At 39.7% G+C, this 26,773-nt stretch overlaps 1 protein-coding gene across 7 annotated transcripts in view; it reads left to right on the top strand.

The window, feature by feature from the left end:
• Window positions 1-26,492, top strand: part of frmd4a (FERM domain containing 4A) — a 104,530-nt gene extending 78,038 nt beyond the window's left edge. For 4 of the 7 annotated variants that reach the window (XM_086162774.1, XM_086162775.1, XM_086162770.1 and 1 more), the window contains exons 3-24: window positions 1,049-1,143; window positions 2,604-2,696; window positions 4,743-4,827; window positions 6,419-6,475; window positions 6,862-6,884; window positions 10,232-10,315; window positions 10,414-10,479; window positions 10,576-10,633; window positions 10,821-10,907; window positions 13,668-13,744; window positions 14,711-14,852; window positions 14,976-15,117; window positions 16,736-16,869; window positions 16,990-17,112; window positions 18,554-18,785; window positions 19,004-19,060; window positions 19,155-19,392; window positions 19,544-19,702; window positions 19,935-20,273; window positions 20,380-20,963; window positions 22,142-22,244; window positions 23,290-26,492. In XM_086162774.1, coding sequence (XP_086018900.1) covers window positions 1,049-1,143; window positions 2,604-2,696; window positions 4,743-4,827; window positions 6,419-6,475; window positions 6,862-6,884; window positions 10,232-10,315; window positions 10,414-10,479; window positions 10,576-10,633; window positions 10,821-10,907; window positions 13,668-13,744; window positions 14,711-14,852; window positions 14,976-15,117; window positions 16,736-16,869; window positions 16,990-17,112; window positions 18,554-18,785; window positions 19,004-19,060; window positions 19,155-19,392; window positions 19,544-19,702; window positions 19,935-20,273; window positions 20,380-20,963; window positions 22,142-22,244; window positions 23,290-23,392 — 3,081 coding nt within the window. In that variant the 3' untranslated portion in view covers window positions 23,393-26,492. Of the gene's footprint in view, window positions 1-1,048; window positions 1,144-2,603; window positions 2,697-4,742; window positions 4,828-6,418; window positions 6,476-6,861; window positions 6,885-10,231; window positions 10,316-10,413; window positions 10,480-10,575; window positions 10,634-10,820; window positions 10,908-13,667; window positions 13,745-14,710; window positions 14,853-14,975; window positions 15,118-16,735; window positions 16,870-16,989; window positions 17,113-18,553; window positions 18,786-19,003; window positions 19,061-19,154; window positions 19,393-19,543; window positions 19,703-19,934; window positions 20,274-20,379; window positions 20,964-22,141; window positions 22,245-22,723; window positions 22,796-23,289 lie in introns of all 7 variants that reach the window. The other 3 variants (XM_086162777.1, XM_086162773.1, XM_086162771.1) reach the window with 3 other exon arrangements.
• The last annotated feature ends 281 nt before the right edge of the window (window positions 26,493-26,773 follow it).

The following is a 26,773-nucleotide window of genomic DNA, read 5'->3' as shown; positions in this document are numbered from 1 at the left end:
TTTTGCTGTTACTATTATCCTTTGGCAAATATCTAATACGTGGTCAATGTCAGGATATATTAATCTTTTTCTTAATTTCTCCTCACATGCAAATGTTTTTCCTCTTGGGCATTTTTGTCTGACATCTCTCTGACATGATCCCGGTTATTGGATATGTGTGTGTGTGTGTGTGTGTGTGTGTGTGTCCATGTGTTTGAGTGTCATCACCAACTTAATTTTGAATAGTTCTTAGTAGCTCCTGCGGATAGTAAAAGCATTCAAGTGAAAGTAGTTAAGTATATAAACTCTGCCCCCATTGCTGTCATTGGCTGCAAGTGGATGGTTGCATACATAATGATTTGTCTCATTTATCCTATGTGTACTTCTAACAGAGTGTTTATTTGACATGTATGTTGGGAGTAGGCTGCCTGCATGTTGAATGTGGAATATGTGATGAAAGGCATCATGTAGGCAGTGGGGCACGCCCATGGTTAACCTCAGGGTGGGGCGTACGGTTCCTGAGGATATCCCAACCAAGCAGCATATGGCTGCAGTCCCCATTCTCTGCTTAGCTTTAAGATTCTCTGCATGCTCTGAGAGGTTTGATGACTGGAAGTTGTCATCGCATAGAGCTTTGACAGAATTCCACAGCATTAAAAAGCTTGCAAGCTCTTGTGCAAACTGCAGCTCTCTCTGCAATATAGTGGCTCAGCCCACAGGCATGACTCTGCAGTAAAGGTTCAGGTCAGAGGCTTAAAGGAGAGTGGGTGGGAGGAGGAAAGCAGAATACCTGCTCTGTCAGCACCATCCCCACTCAACATCCATCTTTTAAGATATTTCTCTCATTAATCTCTTATCAAACTCTTGTACTCTTTTCAATTATGTTTTTTCAGAATGGTTAGTCAATGCACAAAATCAATTGCCACTTAAATATCTTAAGATAAAATATCACCACATGTACTTGTGCCAATCAGCTACAGTATGATTACACTGCAAAAATCACACGCACCATCTGACAAAGTAAAATGACATTGACAATATTTACATTATGAATTCTCTTTGTCTGCAGCCGAAGCTAATGGCTAAGGACCTTCTGGACCTGGTTGCTTCTCATTTCAACCTCAAGGAGAAGGAGTACTTTGGAATTGCATACACAGATGAAACGTGAGTAATTTTCAACTCCTACAGGATTTGAGTCCTTTGCGTCAGTGTATGTCTAAGCATCTCTAATAATGTTGGTAGTCAAACAAGGTATTTTGCATATCATATTATGAACTGATAATTAACATTGTTGGCCAAGAACAAATTGCATGTTGGTGTCTCTTGTGCCATTAAACTAAAGAGTGGTGTGAATATTGTGTGGTCTTTTTGTTGTAGTTTTTGGAACACTTTTTTTTTTTTTTTGTTTAGTGTCGTCTTGGTTTTTATTGCATAAATTATTTTGAAATGCATTGGCTCTTTTGAGTTAAATTGTAAAGCTATCATTTTTACGAAAACCCTTATTTAGGGTACTCACTTCTTTTAATGTCATATGCATCATGTCACAGGTATATTTAGATGTTGTTTTTTTTTATAGCCATAGCTGCCATTGTGCTGGTAAAAATTGGATTCATGGAGCACATCATCAAAATCTTACGTACATAAGCATTTTGAAGTTGTGCTAAAGATGGGTGAGATTATCTAATACTGAAGAAAGAAAAGGCAGGAGGGTATGCCATGAAAACAGAATTCATATATATATATATATATATATATATATATATATATATATATATAACTGTGATTGGTGAGATAGTAAATGAGAATGGTAGATGTTTAACTGCAGCAAAGACACATAACTATATTTTTTAAAACTCCATTGCAATGTCCACTTTGCATATCACTCTTAGTAAAGTTGCTTGCCCATTGTAGCAAATAGCTTGGCCTTTGTCTTCTAGCTAATCACAATCAAACGGAGAGGCACCCAATACGTCATTAAATAACAACTCACCCCTTGTTCACGGTCAATTTTCTCCATAAAAAAAATTACAATGCACTTGCAAATTTCATCCATGGATTACATCTGTAGAGATTATTTTACACATTTTGTACAAGTTTGCAGACCTGATTATACACATGCAAAATTTGCAAATTACAATATTCACTCTGATTAGACACATTTATAAATTATACACACTGCAATAGAACTATGCATACACTCCCACAACCACTGTTCTGAAGGAGTCATAGAGACATACCCTCAATTTACATTAAAACATATGATTTTTGTGTTTCTCTGGACAATATATTAAATACTGTGTGCCACATGTACCAAGGGAGAAGAGTTTTCATTTTTGTCCACTCAATGGTCCTTAATGTTGCTATTTTTCTGGAAACGCACTCCAGAGATAGAACATGAGTGACAGGACGTCTCTCTGATCTCTCCTTATTTGGAGAAGAAGAGAAAAAAGTGATGAGATGGTATGGACGATGGAATGGAGAGAATGAAATGTCAAAGGAATACAAGATGAGAAGTATTAAAAACGTGGCCACAAGCACACCTAGATTTGATGTGTCATTTTGCGGTTTTTTTGCCTTTATTTAATCACGTCAACTTTATTAATTTGTTTGCTTTTTCAAATCAGGGGCCATTTCAGTTGGCTGCAACTGGACCGCAGGGTGTTAGAACATGAATTTCCCAAGAAGTCTGGTCCCATTGTTCTCTACTTCTGTGTCAGGTGAGTCTTCAAACCTAAAATCAACTTAATAGCCACAAATGATGTCTGATTCAAGATAGTCTTCAAATTTGAGTGCGTAAGAAAGAAATACATTGACACCTGTATATGTGTATAAAAGGAATTAAGAACAGGTCCCAATAATATTGCTTTAACCCCAGCTGTGGGGCCTATCAACCAGTCATGAATCTGTTTTCTGTATGAATTGTCTCTACAAAATACCTCAACAAAAAAGACAAATATGGCCCTGCTCTGTACATTATAAGCGGGGGGGAGCGAGGGAGTCGAAAGGCAGACAGACGGATGGGGGTGCAACACCGGTGTTCTTTGAACCAAGATGTCATGAACATCCCAGAGAATGAGTCTTGTGCCACAACAAACAAAGTAATGGCAAAATAAGATCCATTAGACTGAGTGGTATTTTCCAGGATTAAATTCAAAGTGCAGTTCAGTTGATGACACAATGAGGCAACTGTATTAAAAGACCATATTTTTATCATGTGATTTGTTAACCATATTTACCAAACAGAAGTACCATTATAAAGTGCAACAGTGACACTATTGAAACTGGAGGTAAACCATTTTATGGCGTATTTTTAATTAATCTGCATCAGTCGATCAGTATCCATAAAGCAAGTTAACAAAAATGATACCATTGTGCCCAGTTTTCATTTTGGGGTTTATATTTATAACTTTTTTACATCCCTATGGATATATGCAATGACTATACTATGCATATGCATATTCTCTTTAGGCTTTATTTTAAGCAGTTTTGTCTTTCAAAATTAAATTATGTTAACAAAAAAATGCAGTACACAAATAGACAATTGCAAATGCTTTTACCCGCGTATTACTCAGCATGTACAGTACCCAACCCATCACAATATATCCCTACTCTAAATATACAGTACAGGCCCAAATGAAACAACAGTTAGACCAAACGTCAGACATTAATTTATCAGTGTTGAAATATTGCTTTCTGTAGCACGGTATAGTGAGATGTTGCGGTATTTTCGCAGGTGTGTGCATTCCATCTCTTTGTATGTGTACGGGGTTATTATAAATGGGAGTCAGTTATCCATTTCCTGCTGATTCAGTGTGTGCCTTGTTGTAAGCTCGTCCCTGTGTCCGCACTGTAGGTTTATCTCGTCAACACTGTGATGTTAGTTAAAATGTTCACTGAATATTGACTGGGCTTCTTTCATTTTCCCTTGTAGCTTAATGGGTAACACAATTTAAGCCGTATAATAGAGATCCTCCAGTAGTCACTCCCATTCAGTACCTACAACACACATACTCCTACGCACACATATCAACACAGGATTTCATCATATGTTTCTTGGAAAATACCCAGGTTGCATACAAGTCTGCAGTGCGTATGAAGTTATATGCTCAAAGTTATCAATCTGTAAAGAAATGAGTGGACAGCATTTTTCTGTGCATTTGTTTGCACATGCTCTGTTGGTATGGCATGTATAAGCAACTGCATTATATCCTCATGATGTAGACTTCCAACAGACGGCTAACAGTGACTAACTTCCCAGCCTACCACCATAGCTACCCTCTGGCTCTGCATGCATTCATGAGCTAAATTTAGACTGCATTATTATGTTCGTTCCCTGCTTACTGTTGTGCCAGAAGCCAGAACTGGGTTACTGTGCTTCTATCTCCAGTATGTGACACTCTGTTTGTGTGTGTGTATGTGTGTATGTGTGTGTGTGTGTGTGTGTGTGTGTGTGTGTGTGTGTGTGTGTGTGTGTGTGTGTGTGTGTGTTGTGCTGGCGTGCTCGTGTTCACGCGTGTATTTGTGCATGTATTTTGATTGTGAAACGTTTAAAGTGAAAATTACTTGGTCTCCCATCCAGGAGGAGGGCCTGAAATGATGGCATATACAGTATAGTTGGACTTTGGTGGGTAGTGTGTTAGGTTGTTTTTTTTGTTCGTTGTTATTTTTTTCAGGTTTATTTCTGATGCCACATACAGTATGTGGAACCTCACACATCAGTTAACTCTTCACTGTATTGAAGAATTTATTTTCTCTGTGTTTAGGTTCTACATAGAGAGTATATCCTACCTGAAGGACAATGCCACTATTGAGCTGTTTTTTCTTAATGCCAAGTCCATCATCTATAAGGTAAACAACATTATTTTGCTTCCCTGAATAAATCAGTTAAAGAACAGATAATGTCTCAGACATTCTGAGAGGTTGATACTGTTTTTCTTATGGAAACAAGAGCAAGTATTCTGCTAAATAAGGGTATTTCAGTTATGCGGAATACAGGAATATGTAGTAATCATCAGCTATCTTCAAATCTTAACAAAGAGGCCAGGTAAGAGGGCAGAGTTTGGCTTTTACACCTCAATTTGATATAGTGAAGTACTGTATACAGTGTTTACCGATTGCATCAGCAATGCCCACTTGGGTCATGCATTAGCCCCCTCAGACCCACAACTACCCATACATTTATCATCATCTTCCACATATTTATTAGTCCAAACACAAATATTGAGATTTATGGAATTATATTTTGAACCTTTTTTTTTTTTGTACACAGAGGAGTGACCATAACTATCTCATAGGAACCTTAACCCTATTCATGGTTTTAGTCGTTCAGTGCATCCATATAAATTATCTGGATCTGGAAAATCTAAAATAAATAAAAACTTTTCTTCTGATCACCCAGCTTACCACTATTATCCACTCAGCATTTCTCTTTTTTATTTGTAGTTTGTTAGGTCAGAGGGGTAATGTCAGTTCTATGCAATAACTTAGAGTGCCCAGAAGGGGGCAAACACAGACAAATTTTAAGATTCCTGGCAGCAATAACCCACTCAAAAGTGACAGTTTCCTGGTATGTTCTGTTTCTTTTATATAACATAGGGAATAGAAACATTATCCCTTGTTGTATTTTGCTCTAAGTGTGTTAATCACAGACTCACAAATGTGACAGGTGTGATAGCTTTTGTGCTGAGGTATCCATTCATCTCTGTACCCGATAGCCTGTAATAAAATATATATCAATACATATTCACTGCATTAGTGAATATGTAGCAAAAGAATACTTTCTTTCAACCCAAGATTTCTGATGTCATGAAACAAATAGCATTTTAAAGAATACATCACATGGCCATTATTTTGTTTTGTTTACTCATTTAAGGGCTTACCTGCATCATAGATTCAACACTGATGAAATAGTTATAGCACATGCTTTACCCTGCAGTACATAAAGGTATCAAGATGTGTGGCCTTCGTGGGTGGTGCACACTTAGTGAGCTTGTTCTGTTTCATTTTTCATCCTTGCTGTCTGATTCACCAACCAATTAAGAGATGGAATGCAATGGGAACATTCCAGGCATACTTGCCCCACCACTTGCTTCCCACCCTCCTAAAGCTGTTAATGTAAACATCACATGCTTTGAACCATGTTATTGCTGATATCCAATTATTGCCCAAGAAAAAATGCTCCCTAATAATTGTGTGAATGGTAGAGAACTTCATGCATCCCAAGATCTGTAACAGTTTGGGTTAATCTATGATTATTTATTACTCACCATCATTTATTTTGTCACTGTTCCTCCAAGTAGTACCTCCCACTGCACTGTCATCAAAAACTCAGAATATTGGTGATATATTTAAACCACGATAACTTCTGCCTTTTCATATCAGCTCAGCGTGCCATAGATGACGGTGACGTTTGTGCACAATCATCTCTTTTCTTTCGTAGGAGCTTATCGAAGTGGACAGTGAAGTTGTCTTCGAGCTCGCCTCTTATATTCTTCAAGTAAGATCTCTGTTTTGATGTTTTTATCATAAGAGTTCATTTTAGTGTTAACCCAAGGCAGCTTTTGTACATGATAGGCAATAGGAGGATTATAATCTATAATTTCTCACTTTCATTAGCTAATATTTGCAGCAAATGTTCTCTCGCTGTTTCTCTACTTGTCAGATAGCAAATACATACAATCAATAATCTGATTTTTAAGCCAGGAGAGACTGACTGCAGGAAAGTACTTTTTTAAAATTTGGTTTAGCCTTGGATGTGTCCATCACACATGCCGTGTGTGTGTGTATATAATACTTGCCTTCCAGCAAAGTGACTTCACAGTATTTACATTTTCAATAATAAAACTGATGATTCTCTTTTCCTTTTCTTTTTGTGTTCCACAGGAGGCTAAAGGAGATTTTACCAGGTAAACCATACAGTGAATAGTGTACGATTACATACAAGACATTGCTATTTTAAGAAAACTTAAAGTGTTTCAAAGCTCAAGTCATGAAGTTTAATCAAAGCAGTGATCCATTGCGTTCAAAGAAACATTACTGTCTCTCTGTAGTAAGAATATGGAATGTATACATGGCGGTTCCAGTTGCTCAACAGTCCTTTCCAGATTTAGTCCTTGTTCAGCCTTTCAGTCATTATTCATTCCAGGGAGGTGGTCATTCCTTTTGGGCCAAAGGCCTGTCGCACCGCTGACGGTGCATGTTGTGTGCTGTGCACTGCAGGGGCGTCCTCTTCCCTGAAGCTGGACTAAACCTGACCACATACCACAAGTTTTTGTTGCCGGGTCTTCAGTTTCACCCCTTAGACCAGAACATCTCCTGGTGGCAGGGCAGTGAACAGGGACATCTCTCTGGCACCTCCTGCAGGAAAACCCGATTCGATGTTGCTCCCCAAATCTTGTCGCGCCGTTCCAGCCAGAGCCGATAGCTTGCTTTCTCCACTTTATCAGACTGTTTTTTGGGGGGATATCTACTAAATGTGGCTTCACGTAGGCCTAGACCCTTGAGCAGGCGTGATGTTGACCTGCCCACAAAGCCTCTGGCTCCTACCTCCACTTTGACAGCACTCTGCAACAAGTTCTGCATTCTTCACCTTCGTTCTTACACGGGCAGCTTCCAATTCCTCCTTCCATGGCACTGTTAGCTCTATCAGTATTGCTGCCTTCACAGCTGCAAACCACAGCACCACGTGTGGTCATTAAGTGGTGGGAACTGGAGCTGCCTACCCAGATCCACTTCAATCTTCCACCCGGCCCCTGGTGTTAATAGCTTGGTGAGTGGTTTCTTGCTGGTATGCTTGTAAGTTCCCCCCTGCCTAAGGAAGTGGATCCTGCGTCATATTCTCCGAAGGACTCTTGTTCACCTCTTGCCGGCTTTTCTCCAGCGGCTCCGCCAGCTTCCTGAGCACTTGCTCGCGCCTCCATCCGAGCCAAGCCTTCGCCAGAGCTGTTTTGCAGCCCGACTGGAGTGAGGCATTGATGGTCCCACGGCGATCACAGCATTGCTATGTTCCGGGCCATAGGCGGAGGTTTTGAGGGCTCGCTAGGATGACGTATGTTGCCCTGTAAGAAAATTGAGCCAAGCCTGAGGCGGTTTCTTGTCTGTTTTAGTCTATATAGATTTGTATTTCCATACTATGAGCAACATCTGAACTGAGGATTGAGATGATGACACAAATGGCAATAAGGTCTTCCTTTCTAGTCCAAGACAGGAATTCACTGATGATTTTTCCTTCCCCTCTGTTTTCAGAGGGGAAAGGCATATAGAGATAAAACAGATGATAAATGTTGATCTTGAGCATTGAGGAGGATTATTTAACCTACTCCTTACAGCTGTTTGTTTCTTATTAAGCCTACTCCTGACAGCTGTTTGTTTCTCTGTAACATCTCTCCTCATTCCTTCCTGCCATCTCAATTTCAGCCAAACCCCAATCCCAAGCCGTTTTATACTGAAAACTCCTCACTGTCCATTAGAACTTAGGATGCCTCTGAGATGAGAGATGACTGGTGGAAAGTCTTCCAGAGAAGAAATCAAGTCCCAATTGCCAAAATAAGATATGACAAGAATTATCAGAACCTGTATTAGCCTTTAACCATACATCACTTCCGTATTTTTTTTTCTTTCAAGCACTTGTATGAGCTATATTCCACATATGGTTTTCCATATTACATCAGAAGAACCACATCTGTGTGATTTTTGCACGAATGTATGTCATCCTCTCATCCCCTGTTCTAACATGGATAACAATCTACATCAGGCACTACCTCTGACCCAATTTCCTCAGTTGAAAGGAGTAAATAAATAATCCCGCAGAGAGCTAAAAATGTAACACACCCCAGAGACATTCTTTTCACTCCCTTCACTTATGCCTCTCAACCTGGAAGCTCAATGCCCTTTGCATATACTCTTGTAATCATATTCCCTGATTCCTTCTCCAGAGACCTTGCTGTTTCTTCATAACTGTTATAATGACGTACATAAAAGTCAAACATAAATTCAATTATATCGACTTCCTTAGTTTAGACTATCCCTTGAAAATTGGATAAGGACCATTGAAATGTACAGAAAAATGCACCGGCCAGGATATTCTTAGTTTTGAGCCAAGAGCGTCAGCTCATTTGTACGATTAAGATGCTGTCATTAAACTTCCATAGATATATTTATATTATAGCAGGCAAACTCTTCTCATTGTTTTAGTTTGATGGGGCAACTAGAGACAATGGAAATTTTTAAGACAGCATCGGACAGTAAATGTTTCCTTTGATAATACCAATATTATCTTGGTTTTCTAGTCTCCAAAAACTACATTATGAATTAGATGTCTAAATGAAAATATTTTTAAAATTATGGAAAATTTTAGTTTAGGAATTTCATAGATATGGTATGCTTTTAAACCATAAGGCAACATCGATAAATCACACATTTTCAAATATTTCCCTGAATTTTGATGCCCACAAGCACATGTTAAGTAATATGAAGAAAATTAAATAGGTTTGAATTTTTAGGTCATATATTAATGTCTAAGCAGATAGCTCTTTCCTGCTATTTGAACAATTGCAGGGCAAGAGTTCTGTAGATAGAAGCACCTAAGTAAGACTTCCATTCATATGTAAATTAATCACCCAATCTCATCTTATCGCTGTATTCACACATTGCAACAACTGGAACGGGATACTTTCCAGGGCTGTAGCTCATAGATTGTCATATTCCTGGGGCTTTACCCAGGCCTCTAAAGGTTTTTGTCAGATGTTGCAGAAAGATGAGGGGATTTCAGTGAGATTGCAAGACATTCTGCCGATAGTGATCTGAAAACTAAATCTGGAGCCAAGTTTCTATGGCTCCCGCCGCTGCTCAGAGTCACATTTAGTCTACCTCAGACTTTATTTTTATTTTGTCTTCTAACTGCATTGATCATGAAAATTTTGATCTCCTTATTCATTGAACTCTACTTCCATTTCATTCAGTTTTTTCTTCAGTTTTTCTCTATCCCGATCTTCAATACAGGGAGCACATTGGACATTTGCTGCCTTTCTTCTTGTTGGAGTTTTCCGTAATGTGATTTTAATCACATGAAAATTACCACCATTAAAACATATTTATAATTATCTAACATTAACATTAGTTAACATTAGTTTCCAAAATATTTATATTGTTTCTCTTTTTACTGATACATGTGAGCGCTTTTATTCTGTATCGAGGAGAATGATAGTGGTTTAAGAAGTGGTTTTGACAACGGCTTTCTGTGTTTCATCTCTAGCAATGATGCAACCAGGTCTGACTTGAAAAAGCTACCTGCTCTCCCCACTCAAGCCCTAAAAGAGCACCCATCTTTGGCCTACTGGTAAGTGACTAGTTATGTAACTATACTGTCTGAGCAGCCACTTTTCTTGTTCTTTTTCCATCATTAAACCAATCACTTACTATGACCTGAATATACAGTGAAGATCGTGTTATAGAGCATTACAAGAAGCTCAGTGGACAGTCCAGAGGGCAAGCTATTGTTAAGTAAGTATCAGTGTGTATCTGTATTGTAACTTTATCCACCGAGTGGATGACTTACCCTTATGACTGAACCCGTACATGTCTTTCTGCTCCTCACAGTTATATGAGCATTGTAGAGGCTCTGCCCACATATGGAGTACATTACTATGCTGTTAAGGTACAGTTTTACTGTTGTATCTTTTTTTCCTTCCCATTTTTTTCTTTCTGGACCTAAAGCAAACATTTTGTTGTTGTTTTTTTAAGTTGCTTCTAGCTATTTGTTATTATCTGCCTATGTTTCTGCCTCTTCTTTTCACTTCTTTCTATGTGTCTCCCTCTGAAAGTGTTTTTTTTTTTTCTTCCAGGACAAGCAGGGAATCCCTTGGTGGCTAGGCCTGAGCTATAAAGGTATTTTCCAGTATGATCACCAGGACAAAGTCAAGCCTAGGAAGGTAAGATGATCTCTCTTAAGTTGCATATCCCAAACTGAATGGTGCCCCACAAAGCTAACAGACCTTTGCTTTTATTGTTATAAGAATTAAAAAATGCAAAACGAGACAATATTTTTGGCTTCATCATGTGAAACAAAATTGCCCCTTTCTGCAATTGCATTTTCCTGTTTACATCTTGTCTCTTTTTATGTTTTCATGTTCATCACTATCTTATTTTACATATTGCAAAGAAAAGAATAGACTCAAGCCATCGATGTGAATCATTGGTCTGTGAAGCTTCTTCACTAGTGCCCTCACTCCTTTCCAGCTCCTCCCTCTTCCACTTTTGCATCATCACGTTCTTTTTTTCCATATAACCATACTCATAGGAAAATTGCATGTGCTCATAGAGGCTGACACCACAGTCTGATGAAGGATCGCATGACTGATTCATTTTGACAACAAAGTGACCCTGTTGTGTGCGGCAAGGACTTGTCTTAAACCAGTAGCATTTTTGTTAAGGGACATCGCTTTGTCATTAAATGCTAACCATTTACCTTGTGCTGCTTTTTGTGTAAGTATTTTTATTTCAATAAGCTTACCACAAACCCATGGACAGAACCTGTAGGTTTACTACAGGACCACACACCATACAGATGTTCTGAATCATTTAACAAGAGGATGAGGACCTCCTGATTTAAAGTTAGCATAGGGAGCCTCTGTAAACACTGCAGGAACTATGGCAAGATTGGATCAAATGAAGCACAATTAGATTAATGTCATTCAAATCTATTTACAACCATTTTTGTCTTCTGCGTCACTGGAGTTCACACCCATACAGTGGAGCTGTAAGTCCCAAATCATCACAACCAAAATGCAAACAGGAAGTTCCCCCAGATTGAATGAAACAATGGTCTTCTAGATGCTCAGGTCTAGTTCAAGCAAAGAATTATACCTGGCCCCGCTCCATTTATCCCTGCCTATTTAAACTCTATTCTTCTTGTAATCTCTAGGGAGTCCACTACACTCAAGAAAAGCATTTACCCTGTCAGAGCTGACCTTTCTTAACCATAATGAATTGAAGCTCTGATGCAGAGACATTATAATGTAATAGACATTAGCTTTTTCACATAGCCGTTCAATTGTTTACAAGTAATAGTAGCTGATGCATGCAATAATGTGTTATAAATTCACAAGGAATAGTGTTTATAGAATCTGCATCCACAAATACTCACCACGTTATGTGAAGACAGAAGCTTTGCCAGAGTTAATGAGCATGTTTTTTAGGAGATAGTCCTTCTACTCTCAGTTAGACTAAATAAGACAAAAAAGGTTTACTAATCCAATACTCCATGGGTTTGCAAAATCCAGCAGTCAAGATTACATTAGTGTGAGGTTACTGTCACGCTGCAGTATACAGACCGCACCGTAAGTCTGTTCTAACACTGAAGTTTTAGCGGTCTCATGCCTTAAAATAATCACACACACCAGCGTTATCTCTGCTGTTCTGGCTAATGTGTAACCACCACACACACTCATGTGGTCATTCAACTACTACTACTATTTATAGCACCATGCTACATTTGTACTTCACACTCCAGTAAGAATGAATGCTGCAGTAAGCCTTTGGCTAAAAGAGCAGCTTTTCCTTTTTGATACTGGTGTACATACATAAACATGTCTACAATGCCCCCCCACCCCCACCCCATTGGCTATTGTTTCTCCTGGCTGTTAAAATTCCTGCATTGTGACCTGTTCCTCCCTCCGCTCCTCTCTCCTCTTCTCCTCCCATATCCTGGCATGGCTTAGTCCTGTACTTGTTTTTCTCCCCAAATTCTTACTTTTACTTTCTCGAGTAAAAGTTGATCTGTTTATGTCAAATGTTTGCGTGTCTGCAGTAGCTGAGCCCGATTTTTTGCACTTTCTGTGACAAGAAACGTTATTATACTTTTGTATACTTTGTGAAAATAAGAATGACGCGTAACGGTGCAAAGATATATTTTAAATCAGCCAAACACGGATTGAAAGGGGCCGCAGAAAGCTTCATCACTCCTCCCACGATCGCTCTGCACACAAACATATACACCTTCCCACCATAGGGCAGGAAGCACAGTCCCTGAGGGATGGAGGAGGGGTCAGAAGGAGTGGGGGCATAAATCCCCCCTCCTTCCTCAGCTCTCATTGCGAAGCTACAGCACAGCAGGAAACTGAACACACTTTCACCCCAGCAGAAACATATACATGCATATATCCATAGAAAGTGAACTCCCATCAACTCAAAACATGTTGTTCCGCTATGCTGCGCTATGCTATGCTATGGGAGGATTTAAGACACAAACATGTTGTGGAATACATCTTGAAGGAAACTTGCCAGCTGGTTTTAGCTAAATAGGTGATGGTTTATAAAAGGGGAGAGGAAGAGGAAAGGAAAAGACAAGAGGAGCAACGGAAAGAAAGCTTCCTACTCTTTACGGCTCGAGATCATCCAGTGCAGAGATCTACTTTGGACAAGACTGGAACTGATCAGAGTTCCTGACTTGGGTCTCTCCCTCTTCTCTCCCTCCTATGCTGCCAACTCCTCCTCTTAATCCTTTTTTTTAGCATCATTCTTTTTACACAGTTTTCTTTTAAAACCAGCTGGAACAGAAGAGAACAGGGGTTCCGTTCTTATTGGTGTGGATTATTACGCTATTGTTTTGTTTCTTTATTTTTTTTGTTTGTTTTTTGCTTTTTCTGCTCTTGAGAGCAGCCCTGAAGACTTGTGTTTTTGCTTAACCTCAGGTGTTCCAATGGCGTCAGCTGGAGAATCTCTACTTCAGAGAAAAAAAGTTTTCAGTAGAAGTTCATGACCCCAGAAGGTAAATTTATATTACTAACTCAGGCTGGTGTAAACTTACCGTAACTATTTTGGGTTTATTTTTGTAGAACAACTTTGATGTGTTGCTTTTTAAATTACAGAGACTTGAAAAGTATTGACTTGTTCAATTAGAAACATCAAAAAATGTTGGCCTCGTCCCTTAATCCTGTTGTTAAATTTTGTCTAAGCCACAATTTGACAACGGGAACAATAACTTTGATGACAGAACCATCATAAACCCTTTACAGTTAATTTGATCTAAATTTAGTGTATACTACAGATGTTTAACTCTCACGTTGACAAAGGGAATTATATTTTATTTGTTACAGAAACCTCACAGTAGGCAGCTACAAACATCTGTAAATTTTAGTGGACATTAAACATCAGTACAGTGCAGGGCAGAAAAAGAGAATGGAGTAAAATCAATTGATTTGTAGGATTTTCTTGTTTGTAAAAGAGCAATATTTGGGAGCTTGAAACAAGTTATTCAGCTTATTATCAACACAACTACATATATGTAAAGATATAGGTTCAAATCTTACTCGGCGAACAAAATTGGATAGATAGTCATGTGATACAATTATGTGGAGGAAAAAAACCTCTCCTGTGTTTATTTTATATGTCTATATGTGGATTGCTATTCAAGAGACAAAAAGAGGGCAGTGAAGGGGAGAACAAACCTAGAACGTGGTATTTTTTGTTTTGTTTCGGTAAGCTGTCATGAGGGTGCGATGGCCTCTTCTGCAGCCACAGATGTGTGTTTAAACAACAAGTAATCAATGTAAAGCATCATATGTGGCTGTTTGCGAGAATATCTCTCCCAGCCATAATATCCTTGAATATTTTTCTCTCATGTGGCCGCCACAACAGTCGTAATTTATTCGCAGTCGACGTTGTAGTTGTCGGTGTTTTACTTCAAATGTCTTGCATTCAGTGTATATAAAGAGGCCTGTGTCCGATTCTACTGTAGGGCATCTGTGACAAGAAGAACGTTTGGTCACAGCGGTATTGCTGTGCATACCTGGTATGCATGTCCTGCTCTCATCAAATCTATCTGGGCCATGGCCATTAGCCAACACCAATTTTATCTGGATCGCAAACAGAGCAAGGTCTGTTATCTCATCACACGCATGTTCTGACTATATGCTCGGACGCAACTAACTCTGAAAAATTGTTGTGATTGAATGACATAACAGTGTTTTTTGACGGCCCTTTTAAATGTATTTGTCCAGTCTAAGATTCATGCAGCGCGGAGTTTGAGTGAAATTGCTATCGACCTCACGGAGACAGGAACATTGAAAACCTCTAAACTGGCCAATATGGGGAGCAAAGGCAAGATTATCAGTGGCAGCAGTGGCAGTCTACTCTCCTCAGGTCAGTATATCCATGTCTGTCAGTGTTCTTTACCATGGGCTTAACAAGATTGGACCATGAGGGTGAGAAAGGAAGATTCATATGTAAGCGTTTGTCTGTGTGGTCACAGCAGGAGTATCATTTTAAGGAGAGACAGGAACAGCTGCTTCTGTAAAGCAGCCATTCATTAATTCCCAAATATCTCACACACATTTTGGACACACACACACACACAAAACCTTTTGCCATTCTTACTCATGGTACGCAGACTTATCCTCTTGGCTCCAATTTTAGTGGGTGTTGAAATGAGAAGAACAGCTTCAGTTTCCAGTTTTTAGAAGGAGAATTGAAATTGAATCCAGTTTAGAGAGACTTGCTCTTTTTGATATGCTCTGCAACATTATAAGCTAACAGACAGAGTTATAGCATGAGCTTCTACTCTGCTGTCCTTTATTAAAATGACATCCGCCTGACCAAGCCAATGCCATTTTAAAGTATTCAGTCAGACAAGTTTTTGCCTAGACTCTGTACTGAGCAATTGTAGTTTTGCACAATAACCTGTTGTCAGGAACTAAAGTTACTGAACTTAAGTCTCTTCCAGTACTAATATCCTTCACAATTTTGTTGCTTTCATTTTGTTAGGTGGATCTGTTTTAGCTTTTTTTTTCCCCTTTCCCCGAAATAGAATGGCTCTATGACTTGTCTGAACAGAGATTTGAATTTTATTTACCTGCGAGCAAAGTAGGGAAGCGTTGCTATAGGGTTTATATTCATAGCTTTCAATGCCTAAATACTGAACTTCACTGGTGTTTCTTGTAACGATAAGTAACAATTTAATACCAATTCAGTCATGTGGATTTAAGCTTACTGACAAGTTTTGACTGTAAAATTGACTCAATTACAATTATGCAAAGGTTGTAAACTATTGGCGTTACTTTCTCTCCCTAATGCCTTTTGGCCTTTAACCATGTTAATTATGGAGAATTATTTTCTTTAATTGACATGGGAAAACATAATCATAAGAGCAAAAGGGGACACCCTTTTCCAAGAGCTCAAGATTCAAGGTAAAGATAATCATAACATCACAACAGACAGATGAGGCATGGGGTGATACTGTTTTTTTTTTTTTTAATTTTGTTGATTTTGCTGATTTTTTTCTCAACTTTTCAACAGCCTTAAAATGTTTTCTGCTATATTTGATGAGTCATTAAATCAAAAAAAAGTAACTGTGTGTGTGTGTGTGTGTGTGTGTGTTTGTGTGTGTGTGTGTGTGTGTGTGTGTGTGTGTGTGTGTGTGTGTGTGTGTGTGTGTGTGTGTTTGCCTTGTTTCAATAAGATTTGTCATAAACAAGATGGGCACCGTTTCAGGGCCTTGGAGACTGTGCGTCACAGAATTTCTCAAAAACTGCCCTCTTCCTTTAGTCACAGAAGTTACACAAACACACGACTAAAAGTGTTTCCTTATCGAAAAGTTCCATTCACTTCCCTGTAAACATCCTGTGAGTCTTGCAGGTGCACAAACAATCTCTCCATTTTGACATTCTGCCTCAAAAGAGCAGGACTCGAAAACTCTAAACATTCATATATGAACATGCTCTTGACTCCTGTGCTTAACATGCATTTCGGCTGGGCTTTACAGGCTCTCAGGAATCAGACAGCTCACAAACAGCCAAGAAGGACATGCTGGCAGCACTGAGGGCCAGGCAGGAAGCTCTGGAAGAAACACTAAGACAGAGACTAGAGGAACTCAAGAGCATCTGTATTCGAGAGGCGGTAAGAGAAAACACAGATTTGACAGATTCAGAGAACTTCCAATATGATCCAATTCTGTTGAGTGCCAAGTCTAACTCCTCCTTCCTAACTTAATTTCCCTTTTCCATTCTGTTGTTGTAGGAGCTGACAGGAAAGCTTCCAAAAGAATATCCTCTAGATCCAGGAGAGGAACCACCCACCGTGAGACGGAAGATTGGCACAGCTTTCAAATTGGATGAGCAAAAGATTCTTCCCAAGGGAGAGGTGCGGCAACAGTTCTCTACCACGTTTTTTGTACTCTAGTGGCCGCACTGGATGCTGTTTAATGTTTTCATATGTTCGTAGGCAATCAATTCAAATAATCCAGATTAGGTGTCTTAGAGCTTTAGTTGTTGGTTTCAGAATCAAGCTGTAACCCGCTGCATCCCAGGCCAAATAGTTAGAAGGCCAACTAGAAGGTCCCGGGTTCGATTCGCGGGCCTGACGGGGTCTTTCTGCACGTACAATATGTCAGGATGAATGAGAGTGTGTTTCTGAGCACAACTGTGGGACCATGGATGCAAATTAGCCCATGGCTACAATCCGGAGTGGTGTGTTTACATCCATGTCTGATGTGTGTTCATTAACATGCACTGTCCCAACCAAATAAATAAACAAAAAAGAGAGACCTTTGGACCTTTTAAAAGTAGTCATATTTTATCACCCTTTTACCGTCTTATTACACCATGAGGACATTTTCCAGAAACAGGTCATCTAAAAAAAAATCTAGCCACATTACATCCAAGGGGAATGGGGATATTGGAATTGTGTGTGCGTCAGTGTGTGTCCAAGCACACTGGTGTGTGTAGGGCGGTTCACTATTGAGATTGTATCATTTACTGGGTTGACAGCATTAGGCCATGTCCTAATGCTTTGACCTCCTAAAACTCAGTCAACACACGTGAACAGATGGACTCTAATAATTGTACAAAAGGAGCGTTCGTTTGAGGGATTCCTCAGTATTCATGTTGTCGTTTAAGACTTTGGTGCGATTCTTACATTCAACAATGAACACATTTCATCCCTGCATTCCTGTTCTATAATTCTAGTCATATTCTTATATTAAACTGTACATATTGAACTACCGGTATTCCAATAAACACACAGCAGATAAAACTAGTGCCATGAATTACAACTCGCCTGAAATATATTTCCCCTTGATATGAATTGTCAATCGAACCGTAATGGTATGTACAAAATACTTTTCATGACAACCTGCTGTTTTACAGTTCCAACTCACCACAAACCTCCCAAATTGCAATGAATAGTAAACCGACGCATGTCAATCAAATTAAATCGAGAAATGCAAAATTTATGCATACGAAACACTTGTATGCTCTCAATGTCAATGACATACGGCGTACCAGAGCATGATGTAATTTGTTTTTTGTACAGGGATAGCTTATGCCAAAAAAAATCCTACAAATTGATGAAGAAGACAAATTGACAAAAAGCTGTGATTACTGGGGGGGGATCTTGGTTTCTAAAAAGGGAATTGTCAACTATAAGAAAATGTAGTCCTCTGCAAAACAGATAAATGATGTGTGCATGTCTTAACTAGACAGGAGGGTTACTGTCAAAATGAATCTGCAACATAAACCATTTCATATTTGGAAAGCCTGTATTGGTTGTTTTGGACTCATTTATGTTCATGCATTTACCCCAGGAAGAGGAGTTGGAGCGTTTGGAGCGGGAGTTTGCCATTCAGTCCCAGATTACAGAGGCAGCCAGGCGCCTTGCCAGTGATCCACACGTAAGCAGTAAAAAAATGAAGAAACAGAGGAAAACATCTTATCTGAATGCACTGAAGAAACTCCAGGAAATTGAGAACTCTATTAACGAGTACCGGATCCGATCCGGAAAGAAACCTACACAGAGGGCTTCACTCATCATAGAAGGTACAAGAACATTCTGTTCATAGTATCACATGTGTCTTTGTTTTTTGACGCCACAAAAAGCACAATAATTCTTCGCTGTTTGGAGGGAATAGCAGAACTTGTTGCGTTTAAGAATAGAACAATGGTCGCTACTTCGGCGTACAAGCACACAAGCATTTTGACAATTTCGTAGCTGCCAGACCTTTAAAACTGCTTTTAATTCTTCTTCTGTCACATAGAAGCCAATATAGGCTCCGAAGACAGTTCACTATCTGATGCTCTGGTTTTGGATGATGGTGAGTTAAATCAGCACTACTGCATAATAATTTCATTGAATATCATCCCAAATTAATAGAACAGTTGACTCACTCAAAACAATTATGGTTTCAGATGATCCTCAAGTTACCGGTACCCCCACCTTCTCTCCGATAGCATCCCCCCACAAGGGCCTACCTCCTCGGCCGCCATCTCACAGCAGGCCCCCTCCACCACAGTCTCTGGACGGCCTGCGACACCTGCACTACACACGCTCTGACTACGATAAATCACCTATTAAGCCCAAAATGTGGAGTGAATCATCACTGGATGAACCTTATGAAAAAGTCAAGAAACGTTCCTCTCACTCAAGGTACGCATTTCCATAGAATGAAATGCGTGGGTGTATGCATACATGCGTGCGTGGCAATTTGATGTCAGAAAAAAAAAATACAATCAGGTGTTTTTCCCTCATGTCTCGGGTTACATCATCCGGTGTGGTCTTTTCTTCCATTGTTTTCTAGTCATAGGCGTTTCCCAAGCTCCGGCAGCACAGAAGCCGGAGGTAGTAATTCTCTGCAGAGCAGCCCTATCAGGAGTGTCCCTCATTGGAGTTCTCAGTCCAGCATGCCATCGACTCCAGACCTTAGGACCAGGGCTCCACATTATGTACATTCTACTAGGTATGCCTTTATATTCAGGTTATCGGGTATTGAACAAGTTATAGTGTTTTAAATAACATGTTTTCAAGACTCCTCTCGTGGGTATCTTTGGCCTACAGAATATTGGGACATCGCTCTACCATTCCTACACTCCAACATCTTCCCTCTATGTTTGCACTGCTTAAATCTGTGAAGGTGTTGTGTGTGAAAAATACAATCCTAGAAATGTTTTTGTATTGGTTGTATTCTTCAGGTCGGTGGACATCAGTCCAACACGTCTGCACAGTCTCGCTCAGCACTTTAGAAACCGCAGCTCGAGCCTTGAGTCTCAGGGCAAACTCTTGGCATCCGATCCTGACACGCATCCGCACACACTGGGAACACTGAGCAGCCCGGACTTCTTTTTGGGTCCAGGACGTAGCTCAAATGGGTCCGACCCGTTGGACGATTGTTCGTCCTGCACCAGCCAGAGCAGTTCGGAGCATTACTACCCTTCCGGCGGGCCCCTGGCGCCTGGAAGCAATCCCAACTACTCTACCCTGGGAGAGGACTCGCCTTCCAAAGCAAGGCAAAGGCAGAGGCAAAGGCACAGGTAAAGGTGTGGGTGGTGTCAAGAAGACCGTCGGCTGAAGACGTAACACCCGTTCTTCTGTCGGCAAATATTTGAGATTGTATATTTCTTATGTTTTTCTCTGAAGGTCCGGAGGCCACCTCGGGTCCTCTAACTCCGGCTCCATGCCAAATCTGGCAGCTAAGAATGGCTCAGGGGGAGGTTCAGGTGGGTGTGGAATAGGAGGGGGACATCACGGAGTCTACCTCCACAGTCAGAGCCAGCCTTCCTCCCAGTATCGCATCAAAGAGTATCCCCTGTATGTGGAGGGAAGCCCCAACCCGGTGGTGGTGAGAAGTTTGGAGAGTGATCAGGAGGGCCATTATAGCGTGAAAGCCCAGTTCAAGACCTCCAGCTCCTACACAGCCGGGGGACTCTACAAGGAGGCGTGGGGAGGAGAAGAAGGAGGAGAAGGGAGCGGCCGACTCACACCATCCCGCTCGCAAATCGTACGGACTCCATCGTTGGGGCGAGAGGGTGGCGGGAGCGGAGCTGGGGGAAGGGCTGCCGTTTCTGAAGAGCTGAGGTGCTGGTACCAGAGGTCCTCGGGGAGCCTGAAGGAGAGGAGTCACTCGCATTCGGGATCCACGTCGTCCGAGACGGGGTCGCAGCAAGGAACTCTCGGACACGGTCGCGGGAGTAGGGTCGGGAAAATCGCCAAGGGGTCTCCAGGTTAGTCTCCTTTATTTGTATTTTTTTTTTTTTTTTCATTGATTATTATTTTATTATTATTTATTATTTTATTATGATTATTTTTTATTCCATATTTTGGTAGACAGAAAGTTATTTGCTTTGTATTACATTTTAATTTTAGAAGAATTTAAAATCACTAATTCAAAATGAAAACTTAATTCATATAAGAATAAGAATAAGAACAACTTATTTATCTCGAAGGAAATTGTTGTGCCAGAGTTTCACGTAAAACATAACAATAATAGATAATAGTAGGAAGGAGGGAGAATAAGATACACGAATAAAACATTAAGTGTCAAAGTTAAGGCTATAAAGTGTTTTAAGGTCTTAAAAAGTACAAATATATGAATATTCCCTTCGGCTGAAGGAAGAGGAATTAAAAAGAATTAATATTCTCCAGTTTCTGAGACGGACTCACCCTAATTCACCGACAGTGTGTGTACTTTTGTCCCGTGTTTTATATTTTCAGAGAAAACTGCCAAATTAGAACAGACATATGAAAATCATTTCACATAAATCCAAAAAGTCATCTTGCAAATGTTAAATTGTGATTGATTTAATTCAAATTTTCCTGAGCCCATACGGTGGAGGTAGGAAATATGTAATGCGCTGGATTGGATAAAAAAAAAAAAAAAGTATCCAGAATGAAGCTGAGGCCATCTTACTGAGCCGGTGATCCAGACGCTCCTTAGATTATTTCGTTTTATATCTGAATCTAAAATAAATAGACACTAAAAAGGTCAAACTGCTTCTGCCCAATTAATAGTAGAGCTATGGCTAGATTAAGAAAAATGATCACATACTGGGAAATAAAGCATAAATCCAAAAGTCCATGTTCTGCACTTTTGGATTCATGATTTAGATCTTACTGATTTTGAAGACCAGAAAAGTTGGTCGTGGAGCAAATAAACTCATAAGTCAATATTCTACTGTTTATCTTGGAAATTTCAGTCATTATTCAATCTCAGATTTGAATCATCTGTGAGACAATTAATTTGTCTGAATGTATTACTTCATTTTTTTTTTTTTTCCCTGAAATTATTCAGGGAATAATCCATCATTCCCTGAATATTCATTATTCAGTTCTCTGTTTTATCCCTTAGAATGTTATTTTTAATGTCCTTTAGAATAACAAACTGTTTGTTTCCCCCCCATAGTTGCATCCCCACACAGCCAGAGAAGTATGACCCCCTCTAGCGAGCAGGCAGCCACACCCACCCCCCCATGTAGTCCACAGCACATCCTCAATTGGCAGAGCGGGTAAGCCGAGCACGATCATCACAACAGGGCGACCCGTAGTTTGAAAGCGGATGTGAATTTACTGTGAGCGGGGACGCTCGGCGTCGTCCAACCTTTGTTAAACCTGCAGGGAACGTGCTCGTAGGCTCGGTTTATTGTCTCCATCTTAGCTAATGATTTTTTTTTTTTCACTAATCTCTCCGATTTGTTAAGCAAAATAATTAATGATATTACTTTCACTTCTCTCGATTAGTCTCCTGTCTGTGTTCTTTTGTGTTTTACTCACTATATCTTCCTTTTTCCTCGCCTCCAATTTCTGGTTTTCCTGTCGACATGTGGGAAATGTTCTCATTACCCTCACATTAATCTTTCTTTCTTTACTAACACTCCTTTCCTTGTGTGTTTGTCTGTGTTTATCTTTGTGCGTGTGTGTGTGTGCGTGCGTGTGTGTGTGTGTGTGTGTGTGTGGGTGTGTGTGTGTCTCCTCTCTCCTGGTTTAGAGGCACAGCAGACAGCTCTCCTACTGAGGACGTCTGTCAGTCACCTCTTCAGCCCGGCTCTGATGTATAGAGGTACTGTTCGGTGGGCTAAAACGTGCACTGCTTTGAAACAGATTCTTCAAGATTAAAATACAGGGAGTAAAAATATAATGTCGCAGCAGTGCTAAATTAACACACGATAAGATCCTCAGTATTTTCACTAATCAGTTTTGTCATTAACTCAGAGGTTGATGGGGATGGTTGACAGTTTTGTTGTCTTTGTAGTTGAATGTATCTGTACTCCTTCTTTTTCTGTTACAGCTAATTTCTGCATGATTGTTGCTTCATTTTTCTGACTCTCGTGCTTGACTTTGGCTTATTTGTTATTGGCTGTTACTAAAATTAACAATTCACCGTGTGTTGTATGCACTACGACAAGAAGTGTTCATTAACGACGAACCTCAAAAATGGTTGTAAGAGCGACATCTGACACCATATAGAGGAGACCGGCAGGATTATTCTGTTTTGGGAGGGAAAGCTGTCGATGCCGAAGTCGATCTGACCCTTCGCTCTGCCTTCTTCCGCAGGTCTTTTAGCGACAGCTGTTTTCTCAGCAGCCCCTTGTGTTCAGAGTTGGCAGATGTGCAGTGGTATGGACACGACAAGGCCAAACCTGGAACTCTAGTCTGAGAGCTTCTCAAAGGGCCCAGAAAAGTCCCATCGCCTCTCCTACTGCCATTGTCCTTCACTACTACCCATCGACAACCAACAACCTCATCCTTAACGCCCCGCAAAATCTGCCCTGACTGGTCATGAGCCTGCCTTCCCTGCCTCTCCTGCCCTTTATCTATCCAACCACATCTTCTGTGTGCTTCTTCTATCAAAGCTCAGCTGGACAGGGACAAAGTTGCTGGGCTCTGATAAGGGCTGATTTAAAAAAGAAAGACTAAGAAGTGCCACCTCAGCTCTTGAACTGTTGCGCCACAACAACACGGAGCTCCGTCTTTACTCCCCCTCAGCACATAGCAATTGGACAAGATTAAATAGGCGCGGGGGTAGAGAGAGCACAGAGAAATAGAAATCGAACACCATCCATTCCAAATTTTGGCTATATTTGAGCCCCCGGTTTCAAAAAAAAAAAAAAACAGTCCCCAAGCTAAACAAAGCTGTGGATTTCAGTGTTCCCATACATATGTTGTTTTTTTTTTTGTATGTTTTCCCCTGCATATTTATAAAAATATAAATTTGACAAAGTAAAATGGCACAGACTTTACCTGAAAATTGGATTTCTGGAGAACAACACATATGAGACAAATTTAAAGCTCAATCTAATCCTCAACCAAAGACAATTTCTTGTTGAACTGCTCATTCCAGGGATGTGTCCTTTCATTGGTTGTCCGTCAGCTGTACATGAGTGAACTCACAATACCAACGTCACAACGGGACATATTTGGGGTATCAGTGAGGACTATAGCAATAACAAACTATATGAACTGGATTTGAATCTACAGAGTGAGTTCGAACAACATCATGGTTCTGCCTTGCAATGCTGAAAGTAAAGGATCATAGCATCACAAGAAGAATTTGGACTTGAGTTCGTCCAGTTTGACATCTATTTTTGCTAACTGAAGTGGCTTCATCTGTCATGTTGAGTTCCTTTCTTTCCTGAATTTGTGTTTCAGTAATGTTTTTTTTCCCGGTTGTGGAATCCCTCAGCTCATCTGCAGTGAGTGAGGGGTGTTAGAATCGTGCCACTCAATTTTTTTTTTTTTCTTCTCCTTGCTAAAAGCAAAAAAAAAACATCTGCTGTCTGATGTTAACAGTAAGTCCCTGTAATGGTTCTGGCATTTATCCCATCTACCTGGTCAAAATGTATCAATAAATACAGGCAGGTCAAACATTTTAAAACATTGCATTAAATGTTGTCTAGTAAAAAAAAAAAAAAAATGAAACTCTTAACACTTGCATACAAGGGTGCTAGACTTTTAGTGCCAAACATGTTGGTGCTTTACCTTTGTACGGTAATTGGGTGCTGTAAAAAAAAAAAAATCAAGTTACAGATTATTTTCAATCCCTACAGATGACAGTAAAACAGCAGCGATGCGGGGTAGCCATAAAACTGTCTTATTACTTTATGATTTAGCATCAGATGTATCAGAAATTTTCCAACTGTACTCTTGAAGCACAACATTAAGTGTCTATGAGGACTGGACCTAGAAAATCCTTCATTCCCATGATAGACCTTGAGTAATATATATAAATACTGGTGGGTTAAGTAAATGATCAAAATAATCATTACCCTTCTTTTGGGAAAAATGAGAAGCCATAGCCAGAGCTAAGAATGTAGATACTCCAAACCAGGAGTAAACGAGTAAATCCCAGTCAACAAGGAAATCCTCCGAACAGGGAAAGGAAAGCACACCTGGTTTTCTACGGATGCAAGACTGCATGCTTTAGCCATTCTTAAATCCCCCATTTTCTCCTAACCAGTGTTGACAATGAGTGACAGTTGTATACCAGTATTAAAAAAATTGCACAAAATCTGAAGTCATCAGATGCTGATAATGCTCAACTCATAACGGACTCCGCCTGTCAGTGATACAGAAAAGTGGATGTGTGTTTTTAGCTTTACAGCATTCTTTTCTTTGTATTATCCTTTACCGTGCTGTATGGGACAAGCTGTACATGTCTTACATTTAAAGTTATTTCTTTTTGTTTTGTTTTTTTTTTTTGCTTCTTCATACACTAAATTAAATCGTATTGGTAGGCCCTCTCCCTGCATGGCTGGCTCTCCAAAATAATCCATTCATGCGTGGTCATCTTTGATACCCAGGATTGTAATGAGCAGTTTGGTAGAAAATTACACTTTTAATTTGTTCTCGTCACCTATCGGAGTATATCTCATTTCACCCTGCCGTGCTCACTCAAAGTCTTTGCTCTCGGTTTTGTGTTATATGGACACGATCCTGTGCAAACCCTGCTGATCCTGTGACAAATTGAATCTCCTTAACACATCCGACATCAGTACTCTCACTTTTGCATGTGTGGCAGCATAGTGTTAAGCTCTTCCCGGAAAAGCCCCATTTTGACCTTGTGGAAATTTCAGACCACAGTGTGAAGTGTGATGTCACCTCCCCTCATAGTTTTGAACACTCCATATTTTCTGTGTCAACATTGAAATGTTTTTTATAATACTCCCGAGAGATATGAACTAACTCTTTTATCAGTTGTTTTCTATATGTAAGGAGGGGCAATGTGGTTTTGTGGGGTAAATTCATTGTTTTACCATTGTTCAATTTTATAAGACCCAATATTGTTGTTTTTTTTGTTTTGTTTTTATTTAATTTCATTTTTTTTTTTTTTTTTATTTCTGACATAGTAATCATCCTTTCAGGTGCTACAGAATGACCAGTTACTGCTTTGTCACATAGGATCCAGATATCCCTTCATAGTAATCAAGAGCTTCAATACAAAATGAAGCTAATTCTAACAGACAGTTTAATAGTAGAACACTCCCATACCAGACAATAGAGCATGTAACTTCATTTTATCACTTCTGTTCAACTGTAACAATGCATTAAACGTGTTGTAGGAAAAAAAAAAAAAAAAAAAGTGGAATTGACAAAAACAAGGAATTCCACAATTAATTTATTCTTTTTTTCTATTAAAATTTGTATAGTAACTTTACATTTTTCAAAACTGTGTTGTTGGAAACTGATGATGATTTTTTCAACAATGCTGTGGTGGTTCTTGAGATTAAGAAGAATAAATTATTGATGAATGTTCTCAAGATTATGGCTTTGTCTGTCACCAACTCCCCAGATACAGTTAAAATGTATTTAGTCAATGGCTCACTCTGCTTTGACTCACTACTTATCCTGTCCTGTCTGCTGAAAGGTCAAGGTATCAGTAGTTCTTATCGAAGGAAATCCCCATACATAGTCACTTCTTGTCAGAAGCACTTCTGTCTGGACACAGATACTCTCTTGTCATCGTACCCAGACCTCAGTTACTCTACTCTTACAGCTGGCTCCAAGAGAAAGGAAGAGGATTTCCTGTAAAAGATAGACT

Source organism: Fistularia commersonii, chromosome 17 (assembly GCF_037954325.1).
Source record: "Fistularia commersonii isolate RoL2024-O1a breed Wild chromosome 17, RoL_Fcom_v1.0, whole genome shotgun sequence".
Taxonomy (NCBI): domain Eukaryota; kingdom Metazoa; phylum Chordata; class Actinopteri; order Syngnathiformes; family Fistulariidae; genus Fistularia; species Fistularia commersonii.
The sequence above is the reverse complement of the archived record's forward strand: the minus strand, read 5'-3'. Positions and strand labels throughout refer to the sequence as shown.